Below are 25,352 nucleotides of genomic sequence, written 5' to 3'. Positions count from 1 at the left end.
TCTGTTGTTTCTGTAGTGTTGGATATTCATCTACAGAAGGCTGATCACTAGACTCTCTTTCCGCCACCTTGTGGCAGCTATTATCATTATTATTATTTATTGCGGCACTTGATAAAGCTCGAATGTCAAAAAATTATATATTGTATATTGTTGTTAGAACGATAAATTGAGTATTACCAATTCCGATAGATATCACAATCAGAATTAGATTCGGACGTTATAATAGCTTCAACAATAATAAAAATGTAATTTCAATGGTCAATTAACATTTCTAAATATTGTTGTTCTTCGTCGCTATCATGCACAGATACACGATCATTAAACATTATTTATTTTTATTGTTGATTAGTATTATTATGACTCCAATGATAGGTAATCTGAGCACTTGTTTCATTTTTGGAGAGAGCAGTTCAGTATACAGTATGGTTCAAAATTAGATTAATGTAGGTATCGTTCATATCAGAAAAATATAGAAAAATTGTTTTTTACATGAATGGTAGGTATGCATGATAACAATGTTAGATGCAAGAGTTAAATAGAGAGGTGAATAGATAGCTCCTCATTTTAGATATAGACTCAGTTCTTTGTCGGTTTGTACAGGAATAACACTCATTGTAACAAAATTCAGGGATTTTAAATAATTTTATATAATATTAGACAGTGGAAGTCCGAACTAATGAAATTCAGAAACATTGTCAATCACCTTCAAACAAACATATTATTGGGCTATTCAGTCTACAGAAAGTGATTCCTAACACGGGTTGGACGATAGCAAGTGAAAATCGATCATTTATCCTGGGGCTTGAAGCACCGACCAACACGGCGATCGATTTGAGTGAGCGAACAAAGCACCCACGTCGAACCGACCGGCTACCGACCGATCGAAGAATTTGAAGCAACAAACGAAGTGCTCTAGTTATTATCACAAAGACACTACATTATTAGTTTGTTTATCCGGTTTTATACCATCAGTGATGAGTGTGACTTCATTTCTATTGTTTGTATTGAAGGACCTGATTTGTGTGCAATTTGGAACAGGTAACCAGATTGTATTTATTTTAATTCACTCTTTCTTGCGATTAAAATTATTTCTGTGTTTCTGTCGAACCAAAGACACGTACTTAGACCAACGACATAACTGAAGTAATCCGTATCGAAACATTGAGGATTCTTTAAAGCGCGCAAAACCAACCAAGATCAACACAACCTGGACGGAAAGAGAGAGGCTGACAAGTCTCAGTAATGAAAGGACAAAGAGTACACTACCATCTTGAAGATAACGCGAAGCCTTTCCACACATCCTTAGAATAGTCCAAGGAATAGCCCCTTAAATTTTTGCCGCATGTTTAATTACCACCTATGGCCTATATATGGCCTATCAAAAATTCATAAAGAGAAGGAATGTGTCACCAAGACCTATAGTAAATGAGATAGGTTCTCCAACTTATGAGCTGGCCAGACACTTAACGATCCTTCCGAGGGGAAAAACAGGCATTTATTAAGGACTCGGTATATTTCATTGAACAGATTAAAAATATGAGGTTAGATCCAGGAGACGTCCTACTGAGCTTCAACGTGGTCTCCTTATACACGATGGTTTTGGTCAACAACACTATGAGGCCAAATGGTGAAATATTTCCAGCAGACATAACTGATCTGTTCGCTAATTGTTCATCATCGACGTATTTCCAGTGGGATTCAGAAACCGTATTGTTGGCAACATTACGTTGATGAACTGTTTATGATGAAGCACGGTGAGGAGAAACTAAACGAGTTTCTATCATACCCTCAATCCAAAAATATGATTCACACTGGAGTAGGAAACCAAAGGAACTATTTCCTTCTTGGTTGTACTAATAAACAGTCGTAAAGATTGGACGTTGCGCGTCAAGAGACAGCATTTGTGTTCTGGTGTGGGAAAATGTTTTCAATATATATTAATTTCACAGCAGAAATGATATTTTGATGATATCTTTGTAATTAATGTCTTCAATAATGTTTGCCGCAGTCGTAGACGAAACGTCGGCATAAAAACCAGTAGGTCACGCCAATAAACCCAGAAAATAGCTTCGACGCCATTACCTCCAGCCATCAAAGTGTACAATCTCTGGACATATTGAAATTTCGCATTTTCAACGAACGTACTCCAAAAGACATTGTGGGTTTAATATTCATATTCATCTCATTGAATAATTCGACCTCGTGATCAGGTACTTTTATTCCAGCAAAACATTGCCTGATATTCAATAAGAAAGAAAAATAAGAGAAATGAAATGGAGGAAAAAATAATATTGAAGCGATACCCAAAGAATTTCTCTTTTCAACTTATTTCGACGTTTTGCAAAACCAGCTTGTCAATATTCTTCTAAAAATCACTTCTTCCCGTGTTTTCTCAAGGCAAAAGATTAATATTACGGTTGGTGCATCAGAAGATAACAGGTACGTCATCAATTGGTGTTTCTAACATTTAAATGTCGACAGAGTAATGAAAAGTAAAAGACATGGGCTACTGCTCTGAACACCTAACACATTCATGGAAAATTACTTTTTTTGAAATTCATCAGAAACTAACCACAAAGTATGATTTTGTGGCAATTTGCTGAAATGCATAACGACATTATTAATTTTTCTGTTATATTCCATTTTCAAACAAGTGGTCTGGAAATCGAAGAAATTGCCAACAACTCCCGTTTGTATGGCTATCTCTTTCCGAGTGCAAACTACCATTCAAACAAGAGCTGGCTCTGATGAAACAGACTTGATAATAGTTTATGTCTTCGTTTTTACAATAGAAGAGAAATATGCTGTATGAAAATATGTAACAATGATAACGTACGTGTAATCTTTCGTTGCCCCAAGTGTATTTGTATTTCTGAGAATGTAAATGTGGGCCTGCAGATGTATAAATCAGATATCTTTCTTATGTCCCATCTCTGAGGTTTTAAAGAAACGGTGAGAATGAGCACAAATCTAACAAAAATACATTGAACAATTTATTTCTGTACGTTTCCTAAAGTACATGAATTCGAGTTTTGTAAAGAACTAAAAAAATATGATAATTTTTAGTCAACAATTATACGTGATGGTTCCCTCGACGATTCTATAGATGATATATGATATATGATTATTCGACGATATTTTCAAACCCTAACATAAAATAACTGTCCAAAATACTCACCACTTTTATTTTCATTGTCTTCTAGATTTTTTTGGTAATTGGAGATATCACTTTTCTCTTCTGCTTTGAAGATACAATTGATTACAAATCTGTTGAATGCACCAGAGCACAATACTCGGTGAAAAAAAAATTATAATAACAGAGCGTTTCACTGATGTATTCCTAACTTGACCAGTATTTTGTCACTGCCAAGTGATGACGCGGTTCTCAACTGTTATATATATTGATATAGGTTTGCTGAAGATAAGAACAATGAATCAATCTACACAGGTGTTTGTTTTTGTATTAGAATTCTCGTATGCATACTTTTATCGCTTTGTTTAGATTATACATTGACCAATTGTTATATTATCATTATTATATTATCGCTTCTTCATTATTTATTATATTTATTCTCTCCCTTCATACACGCGCTTTTGCAGTCGCTTTCATCCCCAAGCAAGGGTGACAATTATACCAGAATTTTTGAATGATATCTCACTATATAGTGAGATGCCGTTTCAATGCTCTCGAAATCTTTTTTATGCAATCTTTGGATTTCAAAATTCAATGAAATTTTATAAAAAAATTACATTAGAGTGCTTCATTGCTGCTCAATTGTTGAAACTGATGACTATAGACAATAATGCACTCTTTTCGAAACGTTTCCGCCCTTTCCGGAGTATTTCTGGAGTAATTCGTCGGCTCTCCTTGATAATGTTTTGTTACAAATCTTCTGGAGATGCTGATTTAATTATATAAATTTAATTTTTCAAATACCTACGCAAGGTAAACTAGCAGAACCATTTCAGATTTTCATATTAATTTTCTGGTCATAATTTTAGGCTAATTTCATAATCTATGCTAGCCAAACTGTAAGCTAGTAGAACCCAAACGAAGAACACATTTTATTCTCTTCTATATGATTATTTTCAGGCTAATTTTGTACTTTATTATTTCATATCGTGGGTTCTCACCGTTAAGCTTGTAGAACCCAAACCCAAAAAATACATTTGGTGAATCAGACTTCGTATAATTTTAGGTTCATGTTAGGCTCTTATTCCTTCCTATCACCGATTTTTCTTGTTTATTTTCCAATCTCTAGGTTCTGCTAACTAGCTTCACATCAAGATGACAGATCCAAATCGAAATCCTTCATTTTCTGGAAATTTTCAACTTTTGCAATAAATTGTAAGTAGGTTGAGATTTATCCCATAGCTACTTCAAGGAAATTGCCAAAAAATGTGTTCCTCTTTTACAATATACGTCACGAGTAGGTACTTAAATTAGCTCAAAACTGTTCAAAATTCTCGAACTACCATGAGTACTTGAGATATAGGCACCCAAGTTTTGAATTCCAACAAGGGGCAAACCATTGTTCCAAAATTTTCCCAAATGAGTCTAAAATTATTGCAAGTTCGAAATTTTCAAAAAGTGAAGGAGTTCAACTCGAAAATCAAATTGTTTCTAACAGTTTGATGGTGGAGCTAGCAGAACCCACTCCGATCATTGAAGAGCAAAAAATTCTGGAAAAAAGTACAAAATTAGCATAAAATCATGGCCTAAAAGTAAATACAGGAATCTAAAATGATTCATCTAGCTTAACAAGAGACAAAGACCCCATTCGAAGCTAATGCTTCTTCTCTCATGATCAGTACCGCTACAGTTACCAGAACAGATTGAAAATTGGTAATAGTCAAGCAAATATTTTTGAATACACTTCACAAAATAAATACGGATTTTGGAATGAATTCATTGGAAAATAAAGCTAGAGAAATAGTGAGAAAACTATTTGAAAGAAAATAGTTTCAGGAAAACAACCAATTTTTGAAATTCATTGATTGTTCAATGCGATAGAACATCATAAAACAATTACCTTGAAAAAAGTCGAATTTCACTCTTTGTTTATTGAAAAATTTCACTAGTTTAGGTAATCTTATCAAGCCAACTAGCCTCTATTTTCTTGCTGTTCATTATAATTCTTTTTAATTTCCATTATTGTCGCTGAATGCAATTATTCCTCTGAGCAAAAGCGTCCCTCCCCATCAGGTTTTTTTATTCATTTGAATGAAAACTTCCGACGGACCTAATGTGTCCAAACCTAGGAGGAGAGAACTGAAAAGTCCTTCAATGTAATTTGACTTTTGTACTAATTATATTATCTGTCATAATATGAACATGCCAAATGATGGGCAATTATGATGGATCTGGAAAACACAGTCTAGAAAACAGGAAATATAGCACTAACGAAATACCTAACTAACCTATATACCGTATTTTGAACTGAATTTTGTGCAATATACAAATTTTTGTGATTATGAATTAATGATAGCGGTAATATAGCAATGAGAAGGGGACGTTACTTTTTTAAATTTTCATTTCCAAAATGTAAATATTGACGTTAAAAAGAATTTTATGAAGAACTATAGTCGCCGTCCATAATATCTTTGTGAAACAATTCGTTGAGAGTGAACAACAATTAGCTGTATCTCAATCTAGCCGATAACACCAAAACGTCGTGACGTAACTTGGTTTGGAATCTTTTTATTTTTCATTTTTTGTTAATAATATTTTTTATTTAATTTTTTAATTTCCAGCTTTTATTAATATTTCAATTTTTTATTTTTTGGTTGTTGCTTGTATGTAATTGTAATTTCAGTTTTTTTTTCTATTTTTTCCAGACATTTCAAATCAATTTATATTATATTAGACAATGGAAGTCCGAACTGATGAAATACAATATATTTTACAGTTGGGTCAATGAAAAAATATACATGTGTCATCAATTTAAGCATCAGTCACTCGACAAGTCGACAAACTGATATAAACGAAACTGCTGCTCTGAACAAGGAATTCTTTTATTAAGAATATTTTTATTTTTGGAATTTAATATATAATAATGAAAACCCCATATTACAATTTCGGGCCAATTCCATCAATCATTACTTCATCACTTTTATAGAAATGACCTAAGTATACCTGTGAAACCAAATTACTATGTGTATAATAGGTATACAAGAATTGAAACCGCATATAAACTTTTTCATAAAGGCTATGTGAACAATGCCAATCAGTTTCAAAATCTAAGAAATTTTCGTGGAAAATGTTTGTATAGATATCCCTCTTCGACGTACTAAGTGTAAATTATCATATAATTTAAACAAGAGATGTCGCTGAAAAAACTCAAACGTTAACAATTTTGTCGTCCTTTTCCACTTGAAGAGGAAAAAGATGTGTTTTATCGCTAATTTTATTGATGACGCATGTCTATTCCTTCGTCGGCCCGACTGTACTACCCATATATTTATCAAGTTATTGAAACAAGCAAATATACGTGACTTTCAGTTATTTGATGATATTGATCGACTTGATGAAAATCCATGAAATTCAAATAATATTTTATCGTGAGATTTTTTTCTAAAACTATTACCATACAGCAACTACATAATAGCAATTTGAATTATAATGATGTAAGCACCTTGAATAGCTAGAAGACAAATTTCATGACGCTGGATAGATACATCAAATATATTATCAAAGCAGAGGTAGGACTCTTTTTACCAGATCAAAACATAAATAGAAATCTTACTTGGAAGTAAAAAAATCCTTACAAACCAACGGAAAAAATCCATGGAAACCTCATCAGTAAAAAATCAGTACTGCGTTATCTGAAAAAAGTATTCAAATGGTACCGTCCTAGAAATTCCAAACTAGTCTACGAACTAAACGAATCTAATCCTGATACAAGCGAATTCTGTGAGAAAATAGAGAGGAGAAATTTGCAAAATGTCTTGTTCAGGAAAAATTGTTTTTCACTATCTTTTTGATAACGAAATATTTGAAGTCCGCGTGATAATATTAAAAAGTATTGATGATGAAATCAAAGGTTCATATTGGTGAATTGAGAAATTTTTCAGCTACAATACTGAAACTACTTATTGCGGATAATGACATTTCTCCATAAATTTCGGCATTTGACCAGACCATTCTCCAGACTTAACTCCTACCCGATGCAAGTTATCAGATGCAAGGTATCTCCGACTTTGAGTGATAATCAAATGTTCTATTAATTAACGAATGGTTTTTGTCTGGTATATAGGTACCTAAACATCTGATGTCGAGTCTGATGTAGCCGAAACAGAAAGTTACAGGATGACACGGAAAATTGCTCTCTATAGACATATGTTCTACTATTGTAAATACTAAATCATGAAACGTGAAGATTCCTATTATGTGTGTCCATGAGTTATTTGTTTTGTTTATCCCAGTTCAACAATCTGTTTTTTATATCTACCAGATATTAATTACTACAATAATATGTAGTGCCCGAAATAGCATACATGGTTTGGTTTTGCACTTATCAGTTCAAACACAATCCTTCATCTTGTCAGAACGGAATTATCAACGGCATTTTCAAAGTATAGCAAATATATTACTATATTTATCAAATACTTGATGTGATATTTATAAAAAAAATTACAAATGTCTAAGATTTTTTTGAGTAATGGACGTCATCCAAGATGGCGGAATGCGGTCTAGTATAGTAAACAAAATATATATTTTATTGCTTCCATACATTCACTTGGTTCGTAAAAATTAACATAGATGTATAAATATGCGAAACGTGGTTCAGCTTGTAATTTTAATTCCATTACTTGAGAAACGAGATCTTGAAAACGTGACTTCTCTTCCATTTTATTCTGATTGAACAAATATAGAATTTTAATTAAAATATCACCTCAAAATTCATATATGTAAGATATCGTTCAATTCATATTCTCCAACTAATAATAAACGTGTACCTACCTAAATGAATTCTGTTTAATTTTTTGTAAATACATATTTACTTTTGTTTTCAGAATCCAAACATGTTCTAGAAGCTAAGAATCGCACGTTGACCTCGTGAATCCTTAGCTCACACAACCCTTTTGAGGCATATCGTGCGAAGGTGGCCGGCAGCTGGTTAACGAAAAAAGACATTTTTTTGAAGAATTCTGGTAGGTACTTTTTTGGAAATTTTCGTCTTCACAGTCTAAATAAAAATTGAAATCAATATTTTTGCAGATAAGCAGGGTAAACTAAACCCACTGATAATCCCAAAAGTGTCATCGAACGTCGAACTAGCCTAGGACTACCGTGAAAAACAGAAAAATTTTTTGATTGAAATAGATTGCTTCTTATCTGACAGGTGGCTAGATTCTGAGGAATGACAGCTGACGGAAAAGTTGATGAATTTGCTATACAGACACGGATCATAAGCTCCATATTTTGGCCCTGAACTAAGTGTGATCTTGAACAACAAAGTGAAGAAGACAGCCCGTTATACGCGGAGGCAACTAATCTATGGACAACCCAAACTATTTCTATCGAATGTCCTATAGAAACTAGTAGATTCATAGAACAGAGTGTTGATATGGGTTTTTGAATTGGTAGTAAATGAGCTAGCTCTTTTACTTTGATTTTATTCATGTCTAAGTGTATCTATATAGATATACGAAATTTTGATTGTAGATCTGCTTGTTTAGACTGTAAAAGCATCAATATTTTCATATAAATCACCTTGAAGTATTTGCTTTTGCTGATTATTGTAACGAGAGGCAGTTCATCGAGTGTTCGAGATTCCATAATGAAATAATTATATGAATTTTTAATATTATCAGAAACTTGTAAAATATCTGAAAACTTCGTAATTACCAAAAATGTTTGCTTTTACTTCTCCATCTTCATATAATGAATTATGGGAAACTTCCAAAGGAAGGAAGAAAACAACTAAGTTCAAAATAAACTCTTTACAAAGATGTGTTTGAATCATGCATAGAAGTTGGTTTCAGTTACAAACTGGAAGAAAAAATCCTCCCGAAACAACTACTTTCATATGAATTGTGTATTTTGGGACATTTTCCTAATTTTTTTACATTCCATTGCAGTGGAATTCAAACTTTTAGTAGCTGCCCAATTTTTCAACTTTGTCCCATCCACTTGAAGGATGTGGTATGTGCAAATCTATACACTTAAGTCTAACAGCATAAACTAACTATGAACGAATGGTCATTCTTTTCTTTTTAGCGGATTATCGTATGTTACTTTTCATTTTCACAATCGGTATGGTGTTTTGATTGAACTACCGCTTATGAGTTCGAACAGTGGATAGCTTACCCTGTCATACTGATGAGCAGCGCCGAAAGGGGATGTGAAGGGTCCAGTTCTAGGTACTGGATGAGCTGATACTGGAGGCGCTGCTCCAGCCCTTTGATATAAATACGGATAATATGCTTGGTACATAACTTCAGAACAACTCATTATATACATAAACACATCGCTAAACAGTCTTCACGCACTACAGACTCCAATCCACTAGAGGAATATTATCCGACGGTAAGATCACAGACAGACACTAGACGAACCGATCAAAAATCATTGTCACATGGAAATTGTGTTGCGGAAACACCGAATCGTTCAACACATTCTAAACGTAGACCTGGAAGTGTTGAAAAATGTATCTATTCCAAACATTTGTCGCTACATTACGTCACAGTAATATAATCACAGCACACTCTCCAACATTCAAACCGGTATCATACTAACTTGCCGTCAGGAGCAAAAATTCCTCACCCCTGCGATGGCTAGGCTCCGCCTCTCTTTATCCCCCCCAATGCTGGGATATGTCACGCCCCTTTTGAGTGATTATAACATTCCATGAAAAGGAGCCAATGCGCTTTCAGCTGAAAGCTGTTCAGGCCAATGTTTTAGCAGCATTTAGCTTGGTATGTTGACCGCGTAAGCTGGTTTCATATCAAATAATAGTAACCAGGGGGGTATGGAAGCCATACGAATCATTTTAGTTGAGCGATTTCCACTTCGGCTCTTCATTATTTTGAACACACTTTCAGTTAGTGTCGTTTGTTTTCGTTCGGTGAATAACTCATATTGTGTAGATCGAATAAAAATCATTGAGATAGATAAAAATCAAATAGGGTTATTTGAGGAATATAAAGGGATATAAATATTAGTGGATGAATTACTAATTTTCATACCTATGAGACATTCATGTTGAATCAATCTGAGAAAGAGTTCCTACCCTCAAGTGTTCTTTCAGAATCAGACTTTTACCTATTTTTCAATAAGAACATAGAATAGATTCCTATTTTGGTATAGTTTGGAAAAGTATGTATTATTTTGTATTGACTTTTCTGGCGATTTCCATCTTCCACAATCTGGAGATAATAAAAATTATCATGAAAAACATTTCACATATGTACCCAAAAAGGGGCAAACTTGCTTTGCTGACGACAGCACACTTGTCATTCCATTTCGATACCAGGACATCGACTGCGGATGCACATCTTCACCGGCAGCAGCAGATTGCATATCTTAATGAGGATCTAGAAGTAATTTCAAAATGGAGTGAAAGTAACCAGTTTCAATTCAATGCCACGAAAACCCAGGCATCGGTTTTCTCCAGAAAGATGTCAAGGCAGACAGACAGTTTGTTGGGGGTTAGAATGGACACCAATGGGTATGTCTTGTCACAATCATGTCGCTGGAGTTGCAAAGGCTGCTTCTCAAAAGCTTGGAACACTGTTCCGAACTAGAAAACTGTAGACACTTCAGCAACTTTTGATACTTTATGAAACTCAGATCAAACCTTCTTTGGAGTATTGTTGTTCCCATATTTGAAACTCCGCCTCTAAGCATATCCTGAAGCGTCTCCAATCAGACCAATGTCTGACATTGGTGGCTGCTCATTGTGGCTGCTCATCGTTTTGAGGTACACCTCGAAGTTCACTGTTCAAGAACTCTTTCATCTGGAGAACTGCGTTTATGTAGAATAAACTTCCTGAGAACGTTTTTCCAAACAGATTTAATTTTCAGCAATTCAAATCTAACGTGAATCGCCACTTTCGCACAGGAACCTCTCTTGTGCCTTATGGATTTTCCTGTAGTGCTTTGTCCTTGAAGAAAAAAACTCTTCATTTCACCCCGATAAGTTACTACGCAAATTTCCACAAAAAAATTATGATTCCTCAGTAACTTTTATTCAATGATTTTTTCTGTAAGAAAAGATCTAATAAATTGTGTAGATACTTATTTTACCGTTATTTTACCGCTAAAATCTTTCTTCGTTTTCAGAATTATGAAAAATCAAATATAACTTGCTGTTTTTCTCTCCGATTCGCTTTATTATCAAACTACTTCGACTTTATTGTTCATTTAAATTCATGAATAATTGAAAAATTTCAGTTATTACCCATATACCTAGTTGTTCTTTATATCTACATAATTCGAATTCTGCAATTCTCTAAAAAAAATATTTTTTACTCGATTTCTAAGAAGTATTCCCCCACAAAGTTCGTAAAGTTGGGAATGAATAAATAAATAATTGTTGAAATACCTTATCATCTAGTTGGACAAATTTCAAATACTAAATTGATGGATGTAGCCGTTACTATGTGGTAGGAACTCATTATGAAGAAAATAGAATTCGAACTTTTATTTGTAACTAACGTTACTGCAGTTTCGTCCTATAAGGACATTTTCAAACGTATACATTAAACTAAAAATGATTGATTGCATTAGCCCACCACTGAATTTTGTTTACTTGTGACAATGTGGATACACTAATTTGAAAACAAGTGAGTAAACTAAACGAATCTAAACGATACGGAAATTTTGCACTACGCAAGGAAAGGTTGCAAACACAATTAATTGTAATCCTTGGAAATTCATAAGCATACATCGATTTAGTTTATTCACCGGTTTTCAAATCAGCATATCCACCTTATCACATGTGAACAAAATTCAAGTACTCAATTAAGCCAAGCACCTCTATTATCACCTACAGGGGTGCTATATAAGGGCTAATGTTATCAATCAGTTTTAGTTTAATGAATAAGTTTGAAAATGTCTGTAGAGGATGGAACTGCAATAACTTTAGTTACAAATAGAAGTGGTAAGAAACATAGAGACACTAAACGATTTTTTATTACATCTAAATTCACTCGCCCCAAAAATCCAATTCACAATGGAACGAAAATCCCAAGGGATGTTGGATGTTCTTGTGAACAGACGTGAAAATGGTCCATTAGTTCACAGAGTGTACAGGAAACCAACAAAGACAGACAGGGGTATCAAAACGTATCTGAGAAGCTGAGAGTCTTTCTGAGAAACTCAATCATCTACAAATAAATGCATTCAAAGTTAATGGGTACAGCGAAGGTGAATTCGAGCTGGCCATACGACCCAGACCAGACTGGATTGGGAGGTACCTGAACAAAAACTCTAACCATCAGCCACAGAAAAAGAGAGGGGTATGAAAACGTTGGTTGAGAGAGCAAGACGTATCTGTGAACCTGAGAGTCTTTTTTGAGGAACCCAATCATCTACAAATATATGCATTCGAAGTTATTGGGTACAGCAAAGGTGAATTCGAGCTGGTCATACGACCCAGATTCAGACCAGTCTGGATTGGGAGGTACCTGAACAAAAACTCTAACCACCAGCCACAACAAAAGATAGGGGTATGAAAACGTTGGTTGAGAGAGCAAGAAGTATCTGTGAACCTGAGAGTCTTTTTTGAGGGACTCAATCATCTTCAAATAAATGCATTCGTGGATAATGGGTATAGCGAAGGTGAATTCGAGCTGGCCATACGAACCAGACCAGACTGTATTGGGAAGTACCTGAACAAAAACCTCTAACCACCAGCCACAACGAAAGAGAGGGATATCAAAACGTTGATTGAGAGAGCAAGACGTATCTGTGAATCTGAGAGTCTTTCTGAAGAACTTAATCACCTACAAATAAATGCCTTCAAATATAATGGGTACAGCGAAGGAGAATTCGAGCTGGCCATACGACCCAGATCTAGACCAGACCGAATTGGGAGGTACCTGAACAAAAACTCTAACCAGCAGCTACAACAAAAGAGAGGGGTATTGAAACGTTGGTTGAGAGAGCAAGACGTATTTGTGAACCTGACAGTCTTCCTGAGGAACTCAATCATCTAAAATAAATGCCTTCAATGTTAATGGGTACAGCGAAAGAGAATTCGAGCGAGCCATACGACCCAGACCCAGCACAAACCGGATTGGGAGGTACCTGAACGTATGTGTGAACCTGAGAGTCTTCCTGAGGAACTCAATCACCTATAAATAAATGCCTTCAAAGTTAATGGGTACAACAAAGGATAATTCGACCGGGCCATACGACCCAGACCCAGGCCAAACCGCATTGGGGGGTACCTGAACGTATCTGTGAATCTGAGAGTCTTCCTGAGGAACTCAATCACCTACAAATAAATTCCTTCGAAGTTAATGGGTACAGCGTAGGAGAATTCGAGCGGGCTAGACGACCTAGACCAAACCGGATTGGAAGGTACCTGAACAAAAACTCTAACCACTAGCCACAACACAAGAGAGGGGTATTAAAACGTTAAAATTGAAAAACCTCGTTACTAAATATTTTTTCAAATGTGGAAACTGGGACATGAGCTCAGGTAATTTAATTCATTACAAACTTAGGTGAAAATCAGGTACTTAAAATGTAGGTACTTCAAATTGTAAAATTAGGTATATTAAGCACGGAATATGTAGAATATAGTTAGTAAAGACACGCTCCAAGAAGCCATTGTATGGCGAAACACGTGTTGTGTTTTTGTAAAATTGTTTAGTGAAAATCTCGCAATAAAGTGTTTTCTGAATATGTAAATATGGATTTTCATGATGTATCGGCCAATTCCAGCTAAGAGCTAAGAAGTTAGTTTAGAGCTTTTACACATTTCAATATGATTTTGAAATAAGAACAATTTATGCTCATTTACTACACTCAATATGTGAATTTTAATAATAAATTGTGAAATTTTGTTTCGATTCTGTAAATGATCATTCAAGATAGAATTAACAGTTTCATATTTTTTACACGGGAATCAAATCATATTACCTTAAAAAAATTAATTAAACTAGAATTAACAGTTTCATATTTTTTACACGGGAATCAAATCATATTACCTTAAAAAAATTAATTAAACTAGGTGTATTTCCTAGCACATTATGAAAGCTAATTGTTCACATTTCATCACACACATTACTTTACTCCCTAAATACAGAGACACAGTGCATTATTTCAGATACCATTTGTAAAGAGCAGGATAAGAGTTCGCAAAGATGGTTTAAAGTAAGTGGGATTTTATGGATTACACATTGAAAGGCGACCTCGTTAATTCTCAGCTGGCACAAGTTTCGACTTTTGAGGGTTGTTGTTCGTAGGGGATGACAACTGGTTGAAGGAAAAATAGATTCTAACAGATTCAGAATCGGTTATTCACTGGTGCATTCAGGCTATTCAGTTTTATAGGCAACAAGTCGCACAACATGTCTTGGAAAAAGGTCGTAGAATGAAGACGAAATGCTTGAAATTAGCAATCTCTTAGACGCCTCTGAAAGTATGGAAATTGAAAAATGTGAAATGAGTTTCATGAATAGTGACAAAAGTACTTTGTTTACTTTTTCACATTAAAATCATAACTAGTGGTCATTAACATAACAATTGGGATTAGTTCACAATCACAACCGAGAAATACAATAATTAGTTCCAAGAATTAATTTACGTTCGGATCTTACTCTACAAAAGTGAAATATAACACTTGTATTGGTAATTGAAAACCTCACCATCTGCCGATAAGTAGTCATAGTCAAGCAACATCATTCGGTCGAGTTTTACAGACAGGCATGTAGCGAAGTCTGGCGGTTGGTAGCTTTAACTGCTTTTGCACTAGTTTTATTACAGATGTCTTTAGCCGAAAATTGAATATACTAAATTGTATTTTATCTGTAGGTATATTACTCGGAAGATGGATACATTACCAAAATTATTCTTTTTTTGCTGAATAAATGTAGGAAATTCTATTTCCTCATTTCTCGTTCTATTAGAATGACAGTTTGTGAAATCTGTTTGAAACTAATGAATAACATGCACTAAGTGCACTAAACATCAAAATATTCAAACATAGGGAAGAAAATGGCTGAAAAAATACAGAGAAATCTCAATTACCCACATAAAAAAACGGTCTCAAATTCATTCGTCCTCTTACCAACCGATACAAGTGAAATAAAAAAAGTGATTGCACACTTAAAATCGAAAAAGTCCACAGGTATTGATGGTATTAATGCTGATATATTAAAATCAATATCTCAGCATATTGTGGAGCCATTAGCATATTTGTTAAATTTGTGTGTGGACAAAGGCTACTAGCCAACAGCATTCAAAAAATCGATTGGTACTTCTTTGTTTAAAAAGGGGAATACAGATATTGTGACAAATTATCGCCCCATATCGCTGATAACACATCTAACTAAAGTTTTCGAGAAATTACTCAAAAAAGGACTAACATCATACATCTCAAGATACAATTTAATATCTGATCATCAGTTTGGATTAAGAATCTACCCAAGATGCAATATTAGCATTAACATCTGATTATTATTAGATTGACTGGTGCCTCAGCTATACTTGTTTCCTTATAACAGTCAGTTAGTTTGCCGCATGTTTGGCAATACAGTTGATCATCACCTGTTGAAAATTCATCAGATGATTTAACAATAAACTTTGCACGGACTGGTTATTAGTCATATTCATATTAGGAAACGCTAGATGAAGTTCCAGAAATTCACATAAGTTTTCACTACCTCTTGAACATTTACTGTAAAGTAAACAAGTGAGGATTTTTCCAGCAAAATATTTACAAACACAAGACGAGATGGACTGTACGGAATCATTCAATCCAGAGCGGTCAGAGTATTGATTTTGCTATTGTTTTGCTCAAGAAGAGTATTCAACAAGACCCCAAAAATTCGGAACAATCCTCTTGTTGTCCTAACGAGTATCTAGTGGACTTCAAAGACTCCAGGAAATCGTTTGGAGGGCATTCGTTTTTTAAAACAGAACAGATTCATTGTTTCAGCTTTGAATGAAAATATGTTAGTTTCATTCATGATCATGGAATATATATATGAAAATATTGTCTGAAGTTCAATTATCCAAATTTAATTGTTTCAGAGCAATGAGAAATGAAAGTGAAGCGATATATCTATTTTAGTGTAACGGTATGTTTAGGTGAAGTTTTGTCCATTCTATTCATCATTAGGATGCATTTATTTTATTATTATCATTATGTGATATACCTACAACGAAAAAAATTACTCCCTTTCATTCATTCAACTCCAACTTTCATTCAAATTCAACTTAATTTCACTGTTAATTCAAAAAAAACACTTCAACTAAAACTTCAACTGTATATCAACTGTATTCAAATGTATATCGCATTATTAAATCGCTGTGAACCGCACTGTCACTTCAACTTGACTATATCGATAGGCGTGTTTATATTTGGCAATCGAAGGAGGTAGAAAATTCGCCGGAACTCCATCGAAACCGGTAGCATTATTCTCGCCACGTCTAGAAAGTCCGCGAGCGCAGAAAGAGTTAGGTGTTGTCTTGGTCACGTCAAGATTTATGGCTACCAGTGGCGGACGGCGTTATTTACTTTAGGGCATGATTTACAACAATACAAACTATTAAAAAATTATTGAATTTTCACACCGCTTACACAGAAACGTCTGTAACTAATGGCGATTCGTAACCGGTTCATATATCACCTGACGTCATGCCCCGTTTCGCTGAACCGTCTCTTTGATGCTATTTTCTGAAACATGAGATATACGTTGACTTTTTTTGGCCAATATTCTTCAAATTGGGTACCCATTTCATTTTTGAAAGAAAATAAGTAACATTAAGCATATTCCGATACCGGAATGACGATCACCGTTTTTTATAGACTTCAAGTCTTCGTTCACTTGCAACTTTTCATTTCGTCTCAATAGAGGAAATCTTTAAAATGAACTAGTGGGGGAAGTCAAATCAGAAACTATATTGTCAAAATCACTTCTACTCTAAACTAGCATAAACATTATTGGTTGGACATGAAAAAACCTCACTACCGTTCATATAATAATCTGCATAAGTTCTGGGACGTAAATATATGTTCAATTTCATATCGCTTATTACAGAAATACTCACAGTTTATTTTCGCAAATTCTAAAGATGAAAGAAAGGTGAAAAACCATCAAGGGGCATTATGTAATTCTACCACGGCTAATCGCAGTTTAAAAATCCGTGCCAACTTTTCATTTTATTTGCCATTCCCCTCTCAAATAAATCGTTGAGATTGTAAAGAACTATTCGGATTTATGAGGTAGTAAACAAACGAAAAAAAGTAAAAATAAATGTCACTGAAGTCACTACATTCCTGACTCCCAGGAAAGAAATGGTTATTTTTAGTAAATGGAAAACAAAGATGATTTCGTCAGTTAGTCATACCTATAGACTAGTAGTTAATATACTGAGTTTCACATTTTTTTGGCTGTTCAAAATAAGTCAATGGAAACCATGACATAAACACATTTTATATCATGGATGAGATGAAAGTAATTGAAAGAATTTCCAGGATTTTTCATTTGAGGATAGAAAACCTGGAATTAATTGAAAGATTCAGAGACTTACCACAAAATCCAAAACAAGCACCGTTCCCAAACACCAGAACTGCAACACTCTTTTTGACGTACATTTCATCAACCAAGTTGACATCTTCAGGATATGAAGTAGACTACTTCCTGAGGTTTCAGTCCTTCCTGTCACAACTATCAATGTATTGATACAACCCTAAAAGAGAATTCGCTTCTTCGGTTGTGTTTTTACTCAGATACGCCCAAAGAAGCCATTGTATGGAGAAACACGTTTGTTTGAAGGTGATTGACAATGTTTCATGATGAATTTCACTAGTTCGCACTTCCATTGTCGACTATAAAATGATTTGAAATCCTTTTTTTTCCATCAATTCTTTTTTTTTTTCAGTTGTTTCAGGGATTTCAAATCATTTTATAGTAGACAATGGAAGTCCGAACTAGTGAAATTCAGCGAAACACGTGTTGCGTTTTGTAAAACTGTTTAGTGAAAATCTCACAATAAAGTGTTTTTTGAATACGTCAGTTATGGCGGTTTGGCTGTCCTTGGCTGGACACTGGCTGAACCACTGTGCCTGCTGTTTTGGCAAGTGCATTGGATTGGGATATGGGGGTTGAGCAAAACGGCCATCGGATGCCTGCTTCCACGTGGCCCCGCTGGATACGGGAATGACAGAATCACTTGTGGAGGCTCTCTCGTCGTAGCATCGCCTTATCACGGTAATGCGGGGCTCTGTCGTGATTGACCTTCTTTCCCTAGCTACTCGTGGGACTTTTATGGACAGAGTAAACTTAAAAATTCTTTCTGACGCTGAGTCTACAGAGGAGACGGATGTCGAGCTTACGACTCCAACTGACCTCTTTGTAAATTTAGATCAGGAGCGAAAGCTTCTCAGCTCTTCAACTCCTGATCCAATAACTGAACTCGAAAAAAAGTTTGGTGGTGCAGCCAGGAAACGACTGAGTCGTCTCCTCAAGAGCGGGGTACCTTATGAAACCGCCTTGCGTCAAATTCTTGAGCGGCGTACGCAGAATCTGTTTCAGGTGGAGGAACAAACCCCCCATGAGCAGGTTAGCAAACCTTTGCGCTCAAGTGATGATTAACCAAAACCAGAGGCGAAAAAGCCCTACACGATTGAATCCAAGGCATCGTCAGGTGTATCTGACGTGCAAAAGCCCTCATATGGGAAGGTTGTCGCGAGTATTAAGGTGGGAATCTTGAACCTTGACTATCCAACTACCTCATTAACGATGAAACAGCAGAACATATACTTTGTGCCTGCCCCGCTTGAGACCGAATCAGGTTTTTAGAGTTCGGCAGAGCCGTACTCCTACCATTTATGACCTGAAATACCATTCACCATACAAACTAATCGGCATCGCTAAGAAGCTGAGTTTATTTGGTTGAGTGTGAATAGGTGTGAGCCACAATAAACCCTTGCGAGTTGCGGTGGACCTCACTTTGGACCTAACCTATCGTTAGTTATGGATATTCATCAAGTATCGGACAATTCCATCATATATTCAGAGGATTTTTTTGTTTTCGAACCAGTTTTTTCTAGTAATAAATAATTCTCCGTGTTAGGAATCATACTTGAAAAGGTAAGACCTCGTTAGTCATTAGCTCGTACAAGTCACGACTATTGAGAGTTGTCGTTCGTAGGGGGGACAGCTGGTTAACGGAAAAACAGTTTTCAACCGATTTTCAACAAATTTATTCGTTTCTGCAATGAAATTTTTTAAACTGCCAAATTTTTCTTTTTCATTAACCCTGCAGTGGTGACCTGCGGTCTCTCAGACCACCCAGTAATGCGTTTTTTAATTTTGGCGCCATCGCACGATGTTACCCCTACTGCTTCCTTCTAGCCTAACCTTTTTCGAGTCGCTTCACGCACTGTAAACCAGAACGCGTTAGCAGTAGTAAGAAGCCAGTTGTAATTGTTTTCGGACTGTCAAACCGACGTCACCTATGAAGGTACAAATCAGCTGTACATACATTTTTCAATTTAATTCATTTTGTGTGAAGTAGAGCGTATCCAATCAAAGGTATATGTTCGTATACCCACAGAGCACCAGATATTCATGAACGTATATATTCCAAATATTCATAGAATATTCTTGGAATATATACATGCCTTTAGAATATTCATAGAACATGCTTGAATGAATATGGCAGGATTATTCCCGAAAGAATGTGCATAGAATGTCTATAAATGGATTATTCTCCCTTGAATATTCTAAGAATATTGTCGATCGAATATACCATATGGTATATTCTTAGAATATATCCCCACGGTATATTTTGGAATATTCTATACAATGGAATTTTGAATTATCTTATAATAACGTATTCAAATAATTCAATATTATTATAAACAAAAATATTTGAAGATCTTAATCGAATGCATAACCTAATGTATATAACCCTGATAGTGTTAACCAGTTTTTGAACTCAACGCAAAGATTCTGGATGAATTGCTCCAACAGCAACTGTTGGAAACGACAAAAAAATTTGAATGGGCCAATAAATGAACCAATTGCATCAATAAATTGGGTAATTCTCATCCTATTTGTCTTTTTGTATTTGAAATTATTTAATTACAAAGCGAAAAATCCTGGAAACAGAGAAATGGGGAAGTGAAGAATTGGAGTAAACGTTTCTCATTGGTCAATTGAAGTGTAGCGCGCGACAGTCGAATAAGCTCTGTGAAAGCGGCTGTCCCTTAATGCTTGGTACCTTTGCATTAAATTCGACATTTGATTCAACATGGCGGTTGACGTGGCAGGTTCGCGTGTGTAATGCATGGTGTGTTGGTGCTTTTATCAAAGTATAATTCTGTCACGTTCAGTGTACCATTTATAATTTGGGGTTGTCCAATTTACAGTACAGCGAATAGTTTGATTTTGGATCTTCAAACAGGAGAGTTGAATATATTCAGTCTTCAAGAAAAGTAAGTGAAATGCAATAGTATCGATAGTAAATTCATGGTGATTAACCTACTATACCTCATTTTGGGTTCGAGGAGAGTTGGTGTGTGGGATTTGTTGGTTTGACTAAGTACATGTTTGAACTAGAGTGATTTCAGTTGTGTATCTTCAATAGAGAAAAGTAAGTGAATGACACATTCTTTTGTATCATTTGTTTTCAAAATTTTTATCACTCGTTTTCAAGATAGTATCAATTTGCCCAAAAGGAAACAGAGTGGTACCTGGTACAGGCAGGTGCGCCAAGGAACTGAAAACGTAATGAGTACTTTTCAACAAGACAATGCAAGTTGCTCTCCAAGTCATAAAATGTTGTAAATGTTCATGAGTAACCTATGCGAAAAATATCTATTTGATTTTTATTCCAGTTTTATTGTGCCACTTTCAAATAGTGATAATGAACGTTAATGTACATTTTGTTCCAGGTATTACTATTGAAACACTGGCTGATGCATTGTTGGACAAATATAAGGAAAACTATTCTGGTGAGCAAAGTTTGGATAACTTTAAGTAAGTGAAATTCATTGAAGAACGTATCATACCACTCATTTTAAATACTTCATTTGTGGGTTTATTTTTTTAAGTGAGAAACCTAACCTAACCTATTTCTTGATGTAATTCATTTTTTCTTTTTCAATGAAATGATATATTTATTATTTTTTAATTAGTGCTGATGAATTCACAGAGTTGTTATTTCAGTATATTTTTTAGTATACATTTGTTTGAGAGTAGGAACATCCTAATTTGAATACATTTCTAATATTTGTAATATGACAGTATTCAGGAATATTTTATTCAGTGAATAAATATTTTGAATTAGATTTTTTATTTTTAATATTGGTTGAAACGTCAAATATTCCAGTGTATATTGTTTTTAAAATATATTTGTTTATGAATATTATGTGTTTTATTACTTGTGTGAATCTTGCATCAAAATGCAATATATACATGCCTAATAGCGTTTACTCGTCACATTCTTGGAATATTCGAAATATTCCTAGAATATTCATGAAATGTATTTAAAGAATATTCTATGGTGATTACCTATTGTATATTCCTACAATAAACTAAGAATATCCTGAATATTTTATGAATATTCCTCGGGTTTTATTCCTGGAATATTCTTAATAGAATATACCTTACATATTCTAAGAATATTATAAGATATTCCAAGAATATTCCCAAGGAATATTCTTAAAATATATCAAAGGTTCGCCAGGAGCACTTCCAGGGAATATTCTCCAGAAGATATAAATATATATCCATGGCATATTCATAGCATAATACAATATCCTTAAATATATATTCATGAAATATACCTGGAATATCTATTGCTATGTGGGTATAAATAAAATAATGTTTGTAACAAAAATTATCTATATACGAATATGAGTTTTGAAGCAGAACAACGAAGACTTCTTCATCTCATGGAAACATGTGTGACCGATGAAGAGGATCTTGCTTATGACGACGATGAGGAGATTGATGTTGAAATTAGCGAGGATTGCTTTGAACAACGGGGAGAAAGCACAGATACGGAACAGGAGTTGGATTTCACCGATGCTGAGTTAGAATCAGATGCAGAATGTTTAGTTTTTACTGGAAAGGATGGAACTGTCTGGAGAAAACATTGTGGGCGGAAACGAGTAAAAAAAATATTGTAACTCAGTTGCCTGGTCCTATTGGACCAGTGTGTGAAATCAAAAATGCCTCAGAGATTTTTTTTCGGCCATTTCTTTGATCAGAGAGTATTAGGCATAATAGTCGAAAACACAAATGAATATTTAGCCAGTATTGCAACTAATTATGCTCGAGCAACATATACTCGATCAACAAATGTGGAGATTCAAGCTTTATTGGACATTTTATCATTGAGTGGAGTCAAAAAATGTAATTACTTGAACGCTGAAGACTTATTCAAGACCAATGGCACAGTTCCTGAAATATTTAGGTTAACCATGTCTTGCCAGAGGTTTCGAACTCTTTTGAGATATCTGAGGTTTGACGATATACATACTTGTGAGGAAAGAAAACTTGCGGATAAATTGGCTCCTATCAGGGAGCTATTTCAAATCATTGTGGACAATTTCAAAAAGAGTTTCAGTTCATCTCATACCGTAACAATTAATGAAAAACTAGAGGGTTTCAGAGGCCGTTGTCAATTTCGACAGTACATCCCGAGCAAGCCCAATAAATATGGCATCAAAATATATGCGCTGTGCGATGCAAGAATGTTTTACACATTAAACATGGAAGTGTACGTTGGAACTCAACCAAAGGGACCATTTTCAGCTTATAACAGTGCCCTTGCAATTGTAGATAGATTTTGTGAGCCTATCCTAGGCAAAGGTAGGAATTTGACAACGGACAACTTCTTCACCAGCCTCGAATTTTCTGAACTTCTTCTTCAGTACAAGATCACCACTGTGGGTACTATTCGTAAAAACAAGCGTATGGTCCCGCGAGAGTTTGTCGACGGAAATCGACCGATTGGTACTAGCATGTTTGGATACAGAGATAACTGCACCCTAGTATCACATATTCCAAGAAAAAATAAAAATGTTCTTCTCATCTCCACTATGTATGACGATGATTCAATTGATGAAGCAACAGGAGAGCCACAGATCATCATTGATTATAATTCTACCAAAGGTGGTGTTAATACTGTAGATCAATTGTGTTCGAATTATAATTGTGCCCGCAACTCAAGAAGATTGCAAATGGTTGTCTTCTATAGCTTGTTGAATGTGTCTGCTATCAATGCGGAAATGATTTTTCACGCAAATAAACGTTGCGCCGGCACTTCCTTGAAAATTTGTCTTTTGCCCTGATAAGCAACCATCCGAAATCACGAGCTTATTCAGAATACATACCACGTTCAATGCGCAGTAGAATTCTTGAAATTTGTAATCTTGATTCTGAACCTTCAGGTTTAGAAAGGAGAGATAAAGGTCGATGTGCAACCTGCACTTCTAAAAAGAACAGAAAAACCCGATATTCTTGTAAAAGCTGTAAGCGGTTTCTGTGCCTGGAGCACTGTACAATGATTTGTGAAGATTGTTTCGAGAGAAATATTGTCAACAATCATTGAATTATGATTGATATATAAACACGGGAATTTTTTCTCAGGATTTGAGGGTTTTGTTACAAAATTATTTATATTTTTAGAATTCATTAAAATGTATTCAGTTCATGAGCAAGATAATATTTGAATTTATATTTTTAAATAAAATTTGATTCCCAATGATGTTTGTTTCGATCAGAATCAACTCAAATGAGGGTAGTTTGATAGAAAAAATTTTTTCACTCAGACCGACGTCACCACTCATGTTTCTTGAAACCACTGGAGGGTTAAGAAATCCTCCTCAACCATATCATAAAGGAATGAGTACCTATAATACAGTATATTTTCTTATTTTTCACTCCAACAATGAAATTGAAAGTAGATTTTACTCCTTTGATGGAGAGGAGAGTCGAAAAATTTTTTCGTTCTTCACCGATTAGGTAACATTTATAATGTTAATTTCAAGACGAATATTTTGAAATAACTTTTGTGACTTCTCATAAACCTATATGACTTGACGGTATTTCAAATTATAACAAAAACACATATCTGTCGATTATTGTTGTTCTGAATTTTCAGAGAGCAGACGATTGGTATCTACAAATGGCTCCCCATTTTACTAGTATGTAACTTTGTTCAGGTTTCTAGAACTGATGGAACAAGTCTACGAAATTTTTGGAAGTTGTTATCATTAAAATTCAGATTTGTAACGCAATAAATTATCACAAAATCATACAGCCTGCGGAAATTTGCGTTTACATGTAGATACATGTCAAAGAAAGAACGTATCACAATAAAATTTTCCAATAACGTAATTCATACGGACAATAAATAATTGACAACAATGTTTTTCAGGCGGCCTTGAGCGTGACGATTCATACATTTCTTCGACACTGAAGTGACCCTCATTTTCCAAAAATAGTTCAGCAAGCAGCATATCTCCGGCAAATGTAACCTATCATGCTTCAGCCATATAACATTTCTATATGATGAGCGAACGCCAAATATTTTGACACTGCTATTCATACTCAACGAAAATATAAATTCCGCGTATGTTTATCTTCGGATGCCGAACCGAAATGTCAATAACAAATAGAACTATTTTTGTGTTCATTGTGAATACCACTGCCCTGGACTATTGGTAAGGAAAGTCACCTCTGAGGCTTGTGCGATGAGACAAATTGCTTTTATTTTAGATTTTGTAATACTCTCTATATTTTTTCTCTTTCAAAAAGTAAATCTGTCAGATTTGTCTCGAAATCGCAATTTTTATTACAGTTTTTCAAAAAGTTATTTACAGGCACTGACTTATATATGATTGTGTATTTCTATATTCATAAGCTTTTCTCGTCCCGTGACGAGTGAAAACGTTTTTTATGGACAACAATACGAAATACAGAAAAATTAATAAGCAGCTCTGAGAACGGCAACTATGCGAAAATTTAGATTTAAGTAAAAACGGCGTTCATAAAGAACCATGATCTTCTTATGAAGATTTTTTCTGATGTCTGTTGCGAAGTCAAAGTCGAGATCGACTGCTGAATGGGAAATCGATTTTTGTCTCTCTCTCCAGCTTCCACCATAAGCAGGCAATCAATAGTTGACAGCACTGTTCAGATCTCAATTAAAA

General features: G+C 34.8%; 1 protein-coding gene and 1 long non-coding RNA gene across 3 annotated transcripts in view; one reads left to right on the top strand and one right to left on the bottom strand.

The window, feature by feature from the left end:
• The window catches only part of vg (transcription factor vestigial), an 81,196-nt gene extending 71,451 nt beyond the window's left edge, over window positions 1-9,745 (bottom strand). The window contains exon 1 of one of the 2 annotated variants that reach the window (XM_023168319.2): window positions 9,314-9,745. In XM_023168319.2, coding sequence (XP_023024087.1) covers window positions 9,314-9,466 — 153 coding nt within the window. In that variant the 5' untranslated portion in view covers window positions 9,467-9,745. Of the gene's footprint in view, window positions 1-3,178; window positions 3,322-9,313 lie in introns of those variants that run through there. The other variant, XM_074170911.1, reaches the window with a different exon arrangement.
• Window positions 9,746-20,689: 10,944 nt separating this feature from the next.
• LOC141480751 (uncharacterized) lies at window positions 20,690-21,479 on the top strand. The gene is made up of 2 exons (XR_012464535.1): window positions 20,690-20,782; window positions 21,084-21,479. It is a non-coding gene; the product is annotated as an uncharacterized lncRNA (long non-coding RNA).
• Window positions 21,480-25,352: the final 3,873 nt, after the last annotated feature.

This window comes from Leptinotarsa decemlineata, unplaced genomic scaffold, assembly GCF_025532065.1.
Source record: "Leptinotarsa decemlineata unplaced genomic scaffold, Ldec_3_MD MMD2_tig00000008_RagTag_RagTag, whole genome shotgun sequence".
Classification (NCBI taxonomy): Eukaryota; Metazoa; Arthropoda; class Insecta; order Coleoptera; family Chrysomelidae; genus Leptinotarsa; species Leptinotarsa decemlineata.
The sequence above is the reverse complement of the archived record's forward strand: the minus strand, read 5'-3'. Positions and strand labels throughout refer to the sequence as shown.